Source organism: Meleagris gallopavo, chromosome 1 (genome assembly GCF_905368555.1).
Source record: "Meleagris gallopavo chromosome 1, MGAL_WU_HG_1.1, whole genome shotgun sequence".
Classification (NCBI taxonomy): Eukaryota; Metazoa; Chordata; class Aves; order Galliformes; family Phasianidae; genus Meleagris; species Meleagris gallopavo.
This window is the reverse complement of record NC_139404.1, coordinates 26,755,199-26,767,256: the sequence shown is the minus strand read 5'-3', so window position 1 is coordinate 26,767,256 and position 12,058 is coordinate 26,755,199. Positions and strand designations below refer to the sequence as shown.

The 12,058-nt window shown below is 35.8% G+C and overlaps 1 protein-coding gene across 9 annotated transcripts in view; it reads right to left on the bottom strand.

Annotated features, from left to right (window-relative positions):
• Window positions 1-12,058, bottom strand: part of DOCK4 (dedicator of cytokinesis 4) — a 237,028-nt gene that overhangs the window by 104,284 nt on the left and 120,686 nt on the right. For 8 of the 9 annotated variants that reach the window (XM_085219421.1, XM_085219388.1, XM_085219398.1 and 5 more), the window contains one exon: window positions 1,377-1,502. In XM_085219421.1, the coding sequence (XP_085075547.1) occupies window positions 1,377-1,502 (126 nt within the window). Of the gene's footprint in view, window positions 1-1,376; window positions 1,503-4,244; window positions 5,229-12,058 lie in introns of those variants that run through there. The other variant, XM_085219429.1, reaches the window with a different exon arrangement.

Sequence of the window (12,058 nt, the reverse complement as noted above, 5' to 3'; positions counted from 1 at the left end):
TAATCAGTAAGTTAAGAAAGGTTTCTTAATGGGAATTATAGCGCGCTCTGTAAAACTGCATTCAAAATTATCAGCCATATTATCTGTAATATTCATTTGATTCAAATGAGAAATCCAACAGTAACACAATCAAAAAACCTAGCTAATAAGCATTAAGATTTCAAGTGAAGATTTTCATTTAACATATGTATATAATCTACCTTTAAATTAAATAGCACCTAACTTACCCATTTTATTGTTCTAAATATTGTGGTGATTTCAGTACAGCAGTTTCATAATAATGCTGAAACTGCTTTATGAACTTGTGCTGTGTGCATATTTTAAGTGCATAGTAGTACTGATGAGGGATGCAGAAGGGCAGATGTTTAACTGGCAGTAAGAGCAGAACAGTGAATTCTCAGCTGTCAAGTTTCAGGCTGAAGTACAAGAAAAGTGCATGCCCACAGCTAAAGCTGAGTCTCATTACTAAGTTTGAATAGACTATTAAGACTCCTCTGATTTGTGAAACAATGAAGCTTACATATTCTTGTCTCAGAACCACAATTTATTTTCAATTTATGTATACAGGAATGAAAGTACATATATTTATAAAGTTCCTATTGAGAATCTGCAAGTCCTGAAGATTATTTGTATCTGAGAGAGCCAAGGGATTGCACGCAAACTCAGAGCTGAAATGAAAATGTGAGCTCCTCCCTACGATATTCCTCACTAACACCACAGCACCAGAACAGTCGTGTCAAAGTAGGCTGCTCCTAAGTATGCTTTTCCTTTGAAGAGACACTGGCTAAAGATCTCATTTCTGGGAATGACCTATAGATTTTACCTACCTTACCACAATCTGTTTTCTCCCTGTATTTGCTTGGTCACATTCATAGTGACACATTCTCTCAACCTTCTTTAGCACCTGTTTAAGCACTACCATGGGATATCATACAATCTACTGAAAATAAATCTCCACATTCCTTCTACTATCCATTTCCAGTATCTCCATTTCCATCAGTTGAGGCATCAACTGGGCGAAATCAGAAGCTGCACTGTGTCACTGAAAGTCTGTGAGTCCTTATTTAGAGTTTACCTGCTCCATGTTCTGCTGGTTGCCTCTTTATCTGTGTAGAGCTCAGTAGTCTTGCATCCAGTCATCTTCACTTCCAGAAAGCAGACAACTATCTCTGCATGCTCTTTTGACACTGACTTAGTAACTATGTAATACACAACCTGGGATACAGTTTTCTTTTATTTGCATCCAAAAAAAAGTCTCTGGAAAATTTAATAATTTTCAGAATTCCATATTTATTTGGAAAGCAAATGAGTACTCATTAATTCCTCACTATTTCTTTCTCTTGCTCCTTAATGAAAACTTGTTCTTTTCAACTTACCAGGCATGATAATATTGGAAAAACCTAGTTTCCTTGTTATGGATACTCCGTGGGTAAACATAGATGTATACTCTCTCCTAATTTGTTCTATGTCTCCATGAAGCAACTGAAGAGAAACTGCTAGACCTGAAAATCAAGAGAAAAACAAGGGAAAGTAAGACATTCAAACAGGCTGTGATTATCATTACCAAATTATTAATGATGTGTAAGTAAACTACAATGACACATCAGATCAAAATTGTCTCAATAGAGATGGATGGTGACTTTGACTGGAGAAAAATATTAAAGAAACATCAATTTAGAGAAACATCAATCAATAATATTTGCTACCATTTCACTTTTTCATTTACTTCAACCCAATGCTGCCTTCAGTGTTATGCAGGAAATAGTACAACCACAATGCTCCCTATCCCTTTGAAAAACATGAACATTTCATTACAGTGCATCACTTCACCTTATACAAGGTTATATAATATTAGAATATCCAATATTAGAAGAATTAAATTCCTAATAAACGAATCTAGCATAATTGGTATTTGTCACATAGACTCAGTAATTTCATAATGACTGAGATTGAAACTTTTCATCAATATTAATCAGATTTAATCAATCATGTTCTTCTGTTTGCTAGAAGACAGGCAAAATTCAAAGGTGGCCGTATAATCATTTCCCAATATTTACTCCTCAAGAATCTTGGAAGAATAACTTCACCTATCATAGCTGCAGCATGCAAAATCATTGCAGACAGAGCTAAAATTAGCAAAAACAGCAAGAATGCCTTATGGTTATTTCAAAAGTAATCACCAAGACAAGTGTCAGGATACAGCTTGTAGAGATTAATCTTCCCTGACCTTCAACATTACTACAGCATATCACGTGTCAACAGACAGATCAAGGGGAAGATAAAACTCTTCACATACACTCAACAACCAAAGATAAAGAAAAATCTCAGTCAAGTCATAATTAAATTCAGATTAAGCTTAAGTAAATAGCATGCACACACAAACTGAACAACAAGGTCATCAGTCATTTGGTCTTTGTCAGAAAATTTCCCTACAAGCATGTTATATTTAAATGAATGAATTTTACTGATGGTTCTAAATTACAGTCTGAAAAATCAGCCTTCAGTATTGCTAATCCAGTCTCATGAATGTAAGAGACCAGAGATCTGATTAGCTTGACAACTTCTATCTTTTTCCACTTATTTTCATTTATGATATATTATTTTGGCACCTATGGAGAATGTGATGTTCTGACCAGACTTCCATTCTCTTAAATGAAAAACAACACACCTACACATCTTCAATTAAGCGCGTAAATAGATCTTAGAAGGAAAAGCATTCAGTGAAGCCTATTTTATTTTAAGGACTAAATTTAATACTATGAACATTAATCATCCCAGTAATGGTAATTTGTTCTGTGGTAACCACGTAAATTTAGGAAATAGTAATAATTATTATCAGTGTAAGCCAGAAAATAAACCATACAGTAGTCAGATTATAGTACAAGACCCTTCTATGTCCTTTCCCTGTTGGTAAGAGGTTGGAGAGGCAAAATCCAGACACTCTTAGAGTAGGTGGAAAGTTTTTCATTGCTGGAAGGAAAAAAACTAGGTTGGATCTGCTGGACAGTTAGAAATACTGATACTTAGCCCACTGTCAATCTTGTTCCTCCTATATTTTGAGATGCTGTTATACATAACTATGCATATTCATAACCCCTTGCGTGTATTCATACCCCCATATACCTCCACTTCACTGTTTCCTTGGAAACCTGAAGAAAAACATTTGTCACTGCTCCAGATCACATAAACAACAACAACGTTAATCAGGTACTGTACACTGGTGTTGTACAAGGTGATTGTGTTTTCTAAGATTTCACAGATTTCTACGAATAATTTTGTTTAGGTAAAACCCAAGATAAATATCAAAAACTCATCAGTGGCAGAATAGCTTTAACTTGAGAAATATACTGTCTGTCAAGAATTTGGTGGTCACCATGCCTGAATGTGTTTAAAAACCATTTGGATGTGGTGCTCAGGGACATGATTTAGCGGAGGGTTGTTGGATAGTATGGTTAGGTTGTGATTGGACTTGATGATCTTTAAGGTCTTTTCCAAATGATTTTTTGTTCATTCATTAAATTGGTGTGGTTTTGGTTTTTATTAATTAATTAATTTATGTATTTATTTATATGTTTGTTTGTTTTTAATTTTGGTCTTTTCCAACCTGAGAAATTCTATGATTTTGTGAATATGAAACACTTGTCCATGCATGGGAAGAATAGTGTTAGAACTCTGCTTTTCACAGTTTTCACTATCCAAAAATGAAATTTGTCATCTACTTATGTCTGAAGAACCTCTGAAGACCAAGGTTTCAAGTTAACAGCTGTATTACTGAGGACCCAGTTTCCAAATGAAAAGAAAATTGGCAAGAGCAGAAGAGCCAATAAATCTGAAGGTGCTGAAGTCAGGAGCATAAACACCATAATCAATGAAATATGAATATTTAGCCCTGCTGAAAAAGGGGTACCAGTGGATAGGAAGCTGGACATGTACCAGCAATGTGCCCTCACAAAACAGAAAGCAAACTGTATTCTGGGTTGCATCAAAAGAAGCGTGGCCAGCAGGGCTGGGGAGGTGATCCTGCCCCTCTGCTCTGTGCTGGTGAGACGTCGCTGGGAGTACTGTGTCCAGATGTGGAGTCCTCAGTACAGGAGAGATAAAAATAAATAATATGCTGTATATGAAAAGCCAGGAACTCATTACTCCTAAGAGAATTTATACTAGTCTAACTAAGGAGTCCAGTTACAATGATACTAAAATACTTAAAATTAAGTACTGCTACAGTGACATATTTAAATACAAACCTTCCAGCATATACACCATTGGCAGTACTTTCAAGTCTCAGGTATCATTGTACGTCTTTACTCTCCCGCGCTCCATTTCATTTGATTACAGAGAACCAATTCTATGCACAGTAACTTCATGTTATAGTCATCTATTACATAGGTTGCTCTGAAACTAATGCGTCCTATTTATTTCCATGGAAACTAAAACAGATACAAAGAGCACAATGACATTATTTGATAAAGAATATTCTCAGCTACAAAACACTCTTCTTCAACATAGTCACCACTACTTCCTATGCATTTTTGCCAGCAATGAACAAGAGCCTGCATGCCATGCTTACAAACGTTTGCACCAGCAGACTTGACCTACTGTCACCACTAGCTGCAAAGCACCACCCACTGTATCACTGTGTTCACATCCACTCTTTGGTTTCCACAAACATTCAGCAAGTTTCAAAGGATGTGAATGGATACAATTTTTTTTCCACCGCAGACATTCAGTTAAACACCTTTGCTTTATAGGCACACTCCCATGTCAGCCACCATTCTGTCATTGCCCTTCTGCTGCCATCTGTCACACAGCTGAACAAAGCTAAGCAAGAGCTAAAATAAAGTAGCCGTAATTTATTGTTTTGTCATTAGATAAATGCTGTTAGGAGTCAAAACAAAGCTACAGGCAGGCCAAGACAAGCCAGAGAGGTCCTAGTACTGTCAGCTCAACACAAAAACTGGTCAGGTATGTGTAATAGCAACTCCATACTCATGGGTTTGTAAAGACACTACTTGCCAACAGCAGCTACACTCCCATTGTAACTGAGGAAACATATGTCTGAAATAAAAGTCCTGAAAAAGGGAGATAAAATAATTCACATTTTATGAGCATCACTTAACGTTTGACAAGTTTCCATGCTTATTATAAATCAGGCTACCTGATTATCAATTAGAGCTAACTAAGATCATTTACATTATACAGACACAGAGCCATTCAGATTTTATTAGGATGCACATCCAATTGAAGTGAAGAAGCAATCTCTCAGACACAATGAAAAACAAAAAGAAATGAGGAGGAGCCAAGTAGTTCGAAGACACCACCTTTCTCACCAAGATGTAACCAGAATTTTGTGCAACACTGTAATGGCTAGAAAGTCACTGAATTCAATTTGCAAGTAATTGTAGCTATCTCTATGGAGAAGAACAGAAAGTGGAAGATAAGATTACTGCTCTGAGAAAGGAAGGTTTAATCAACAGTCAGCAATGAGACAGGGTCAAACAGGAATAGGCTTTCAATTTGGTCAGCATCTAATTTGGGGAGATGAAGAAGATACTCAAACAAAAGAAATGCAATGAAGGCATTAGAGGTACTTTTTTATATGAGGTGATAGAAAGATAAATCATTAACTTTTCTCCTATGAAAAAATGAACTCCTTTTATATCATATAACAAAATTAATACAATTTATTTTTAATTAATTTCACTCTGATGATGTCTGTCAACTCTAATTTAATGGAGGAAATTAGGTGTGAATGAACAATAAAATTATCAGCCAAATCTAAAGAGTTCAGTTTCATACAGTATATAAATAAATACTATTAGACTATTCATGCAGTAACAGTTGTGCACGGACAAAGCAAAACAGAAAAATGTAAGATGCCACAATATAAAGCATCTGATGGTGGCTGATAGGATAATGGCAGCATTTAACAGCCCTAGAATCTCTTCAAAACTACAAATTTCCCATTTCTAGAAAATTTGGAGCTAAAACATAAAATGAAAATGATGATCCAGTGTCTAAATGACTGGCATATTTTCTTTAATTAGACAAAACTTTAATCACCTTAGATTATATTTTAATGGCAATTAAAATCTATTGTGTTAGCTATCATTCTTTATTTACTTCTGTTTTTAAAATATTACTACAAGGCTTTGTGTGCTGCTGCTAACAGATTTGTTTTTACATCATTTGCAAGCACAAGAGATTTCTCACAATTAACTTGTACCATAGACGATTTTTATCACTCAGATGATATTCAATACAGAAATCAAAAACCTGCTGAATAAGCATTCTGTATTTCTGTTAGATATGTGATTTTAACTTAAGACAGATTTTATACTGCATTATTGATTTCTGTATTTAGTAATGACAAAAGGCAACTGTTTATTATGCTTACATACTCATTTGCATTTGAGCTTCTGGAGGAGGGGAAAGCATTTATATTCAGCTTCTATCTACTCGCTGCAAAGCATCCTAGATTACATTAAGGAGAAAATGCCTAGCAGCTGCTCAGGAAGCCAACAGAAAAACAAAACAAAAGAAAAGAAAAATACCAACAAAACAATAAAGTCGAAAGTCAGACAGAAAAGTATTCAGCAGTGTTTGTATTTTAAGAAAGACAAAGAAATAAAGTATCTGTTCAAATTAAGCTGCCTAAGGGTGTTAAGAGTATTCAGAAAGCATACAGGTGTTTGCATATTTGCTAGTATTTAAACTATCCAAATTACAACTGCAAAGATCAAACCAGTAGATTTCCATATTATAATTGGAAAACAAAATTAATTATTAATTCAATGTAATTTAGGTAAAACAATTGTCTAAATCTTGTGAAATTTGGTCACAGTAAAATCTTTGGAGTAAATCTCACAAATTACAGTCTGGGAGCGCACAGAAAAAGAGAGGTAAATTCAGTCTCCACCAGCCTTGTTACAGTTACTCTGAATGAACAAAATAAATGCCTAATTAATTTAGATACTTGCATTCCAATTACATCTTGTTTCAAATAAAGAAACAGGCAACATTTACCTGAAACCTAGAAAGTGTTAAAAACAAATCCTCACAACCAAAAAGCCCAGGTAATGTTAGTAGTGAATTTGTAACAAAAATCACTGGAGGAGATAAAATCTTGTGTGTATGTTTCATTAATTTTATCATTTGAAGCTGTCTTAACACTTGTTATTCTTTCAGTAGATAAACATAAGGAAGTCAAAGATGGCATTTATTAGTAGCAGCTTGTTACTAATAAACTTGTAACAAGCAGAAACAGCTCTTTGGAACAGCTTTTGGAAAAGTTTTTGTCCAACAATACAATTTGAATTTAATTTTTCTAAAGTCATAGTCATGCTGTGTGAATCATAGAATCACAGAATTGAAGGAGTTGGAAGAGACCTCAAGAGACTGTCGAGTCCAATCCCCCTGCTAAAGCAAATTCCCTACAATAGGTTGCACAAGTAGGCATCCAGATGGGTCTTGAATATCTCCACAGAAGGAGATTTCACAACCTCTCTGGGAAACCTGTTCCAGCACTCTGTCATCCCTCCTATAAAGAAGTTCTTCCACATGTTTGTATGGAACTTCCAGTGTTCAAGTTTTAGGCCACCACTCCTTGTCTTATTGCTATACATCACTGAGAAGAGCCTGACCTCATCCATTTGCCTTCAATCTTCCCTTAGATACTTAGGAAGGACACTTATGGATCACTACACCAAAAAAATATCCTGAATCTGACATGTTTTCCTTTCGGTAAATCTAGAACCTTCACAGACAGCAAGACAAGCTCAGACTGCCATATAAACATACAAATTTATATCTGATCGATTTATGAGTCTGACACTTTTAAAGATCAATATCTTTTCCAGAAACTATTGCAGTTAACACTATACTGTAGACTAGGTAACAGATATGGGTTACACTTGAATTTGGAAGAAGGAGTTTAATATTCAATTGCTGAATAGTGTCAGGCATTCTGTTAAAATGTACTTGAAAAAAGGAAAAATCTGCAAATTTTTGTCTAAAAACTTTCATTAAAACTGGTTTTTCATTACTTCATAGCTGTTATCAAACCTAAATGAGCTTGAGGAACAACTTGAGTAAATTCTCTATTTAATCTTTCTACATTTAATCTTTCAGCTTTGGCATTTGTTTAGAACAAAATGGGATGCCTTAATTCATTATGTACTTACGATGAAGCACATACAACTGCAGTTCTTATCTTAAATGTATTTCAAATATCAGCCTTCAGTGACAACTAATTCTTAAACACATCACAACAGAATACGCAGTCTCTTTGTCACAAAATGTAACAAAAGATTAAAACTGGCAAATTAATAGATTGTCATAGAAGTAAAGTAATTAAATAAATATATTTGCTCTGAGATGTGCTCTCTCAATTGTCAGAGAAAGAGCCCATTTGGCAAGATGCAAGCTCTGAGACAAGTGTGGCATTGGGGGCATTTGAGTAGAAACAGGAGTGTGTGCTCAGGGACAAACAGCACAAACAGTGCCCTCAGCTGAGCACAAATCATAGAATCATAGAATCATTTGAGTTGGAAGAGACCCTTACAGGTCATTTAGTTCAACTCTCCTGCAGTGAACTGGGACATCTACAGCTAAATCACATTGCTCAGAGCTTAACTTTGAACATCTCTGGGACAGAGCACCTACAACCAATCTGGGCAACCTGTTTCAGAGCTTCACTACTTTTATTGTAAAAACCTTTTTCTCTACATACAGTCTAAATCTCTCCTCTTTTAATTTGGAACAATTTCCCCTTGTCTTTTCATGATAGACCCTACTAGGTATAGTCTGTCCCCTTCTTATATCCTCTATTTAGATATTGACAGGCCTTTTGATACTAAAGATGTAGGTTGAAGCTGAATGTGATGAACCATAAGCTCAGGAGTTACCTGGTTGTCTATTTTGTTCTGTTTCTCCTCTTTTAAGCACATCACCACTCCTGCCCTCATTCTTCCTCATTTCCCTCCCTTCCTCTCTCCACTGTGAGCCCAAACTTCCTCCCTACGACTAACAGCAGTAGCTGCTTCCATAAGGACATTAATACATTATTCCTCACCCATCACTCTCACCAAGTCAGGAGAAGGTTTCCTCACAACAACTCCAAGTGGGCTAATACTGTGAGATGCTGGGGTACTGTCATGCTGAATCATAGAACCACCAAGGTTGGAAAAGACCTCCAAGATCACCCAGTCCAATCATCCACCTACCACCAATATTTTTCCACTAAACCATGTCCTTCATTACAACATCTAAACATTTCTTGAACACCTCTGATGATGGACTACATCTTGTATCCAGAAAATAGTGTGTAAAGTTGTCACAGTGTTGCCAATACGTGTTCTATAAACTCGTACACCGAGCTAACAAATTCTCTTCTGTACTTGATTTCTTATAGGTTTTCATCATAAAAAGTGGGGGAAAACGATGCTTCTCATGAAGCTTCCACAGTTTCAGCACTGGAAGGTAAATAACTCCAAAAGACTTCCCCACTGAATCTTATAATTTTTAAGCCAAAGCTTACCTTTGGTAAAACAGAAGATGAAACGGTCAAAGTATACTGCCTTCTACCTGTTTCTTAATATCACAGTGTTTGATGGTAACCATGGAGAAAATATATTATTGGATTGTCAAGAGGCTACTGAAAGCAGAGAGGTGCAGGAAGATGTAGACTGTCCCTGAGCACACACTGCTGTTTCAACTCAAATGCCCCCAGTGCCACACTTGTCTCAGACCTTGCATCTTGCCAGATGGGCTCTTTCTCTGAGAATGTCTTCCTTGTGGCTCACCTTCTCTAACCATGCCTTACGTGAGCACTGAGATAACCTGAGTTTCAGTACAAACCAACATTATTCTTGGGAAAACAAATATATGAGGTGACAATAGTTTCCCTCAACTAGATGGTTTGCTTTATGAAACATACTTTGGTCTGGTTGAATTAAAATGATAGCACTGTAACAAAACATGCCTTTAATGAGCAATCTCCCTGAACATCAGAAGAGATTCCACAAAGACAGAAGCTAGTTTTGCTTTGAGTTGGGGCCAGACCACAAGACCTTTAGATGATGCTACGCCTGCAGGTTTTTGCACATGTATCACAGGAACAACTTTCAATTTATTAGTGACAGTAAACCATATATTTGTAGAATATACCTGTGCATTTTTCTTTTAAAGAAAAAGCATTTACGTTTATGGCTGTCGTACTTAGGATAGCCTTTTAAAAATCAAATCACAACCTGGATTTGTCTTCTGGACAGCCTCCCCGTTCATATATTGCTTCTGCTGTATTTAAAATAAATATTTATTTCTTCCTTCTATAATATACAATACAGTTATTTCTGATTTTATTGTTTTTATGATCTAAACTATATACAAGAGTGCATGACTTATCAAGAACTGTATTTTGACACGTAATGCAACAGAAAAATTAAAACTGGCCACCATACTGAAAATAAAAAACAAATGGGAAAAAAAATCACACTCATGACAGGAATGGCAAGAGAAATTCCACTATTTTCAACGCATCTCCTCTAAAGTTTAAGGCCCTCCCATCAATTAAAATTAATGTGTAGTTGCCAGTGTTGTCAGTGGAGTTGCAATGCAGTTTGGCATTGCTACCACCATACTGCACTCAGTAAACACGCAATTAGTTTACATCATCCTTCTCTTATTCATCAGAGCATTCCGAGATAACAGCACAGGAAAAGATCTCCCCATTACATTTATTATTTTTGCAGAATCCACAGAAGAGTCTAAGTCTGCAGCAGCTAGATACATATTTTTAAATTCTTACACCAGTACTTTAATTGCTATAGAATCTGAAAGGATTTTCACCTTTGTTGAAGCAGGTGAAAAGCACGTGTGTCCTTGCCTTATCTCTTCAGAATTACTGCATCAAGGTCATGCAGCTTTTAAAGACTTGTTATAAAGGAATAAATTGGCATTTACAGAGGAGCTTACACATGAAAACATCAGGAACCTCAAGTAAAAAAGTGGTGCAAGAAGGAATGTCTTGGATCCTTTTAAAGGAAAACAAAGCAATCCAGTCTGTTTTTTCTAAGGAGAGGGGAGGAAGAAATTGCAAGTATATTTTTAATAATTTTTAAGATGCATTTTGTAAGCTAATTCATTAGGGAGAAAATTCTCATGTAACACAAGGTCAAGGCTTAAATGTCTTCTCACTGGGATTTGCTAAGACAATGTGAATATAGATCACATTTATGAAAAATCATGCAATATTCTGCATGCTTTAGAACCATTTTTACTTCCCCTGTGGTATAATGAATATTTTCTGATCTTATACAAATCTGAAGAGTTGCTGCAGGGAAGTCTGAGAAGTCAAGTGATTAGCATTCTCATCTGGGACATGTGAGACAGACTGAAAATCCTTTTCCAAGTCAGAGTCTGAACCGAGACATTTTCTTCACTGGAGTAAATTATTTTTATGGAAAAGTAAGTGAATAATTATATATCTCCTGAAGTAACACGAGCACATGAGCCACAGCAATCAGCTCCAGCATTTTTTTTCTATCCAGTGCTACATCCAGACCACGCATACCCTGATGGAGCAAGTATTGAGACGTGCTTCCAGCTTCAAGCAGTGGCAAAAATAACACATTTTTTGGTGTCTATGGGAAGACACCTTGTACTAGAACTAGGAACTTTTGAGATGTTGATGGTGTTTAAGTAGGGATTACATTAAGAACGATCACTGTTTAAATGGGTGATTTTTTTCAGTCAAAACCTCCATATTCAGATCCCAAAGGACTACTCTATTCAAGGACATTCATTCCATCACAGTATGCTGTATTTAATTATACTTCAAGAGTATAAAGAACTGGATAAAAAATGTGGTAGCATAAGCAAGAATATAAGGTTATGCATCATAAACTGTTACTAAAAAGAAAGAGAAGAAATACAAGACTTTGCATAACCGTGAAAATGAGAGCTGCACTCACTGATTTTTATTTATGTATTATTGTATAAAAAAAATATTCAGTGACAACCAGATTTGGCCTTGTTCTCTTGCCCCTTGTCCTAAAATGCA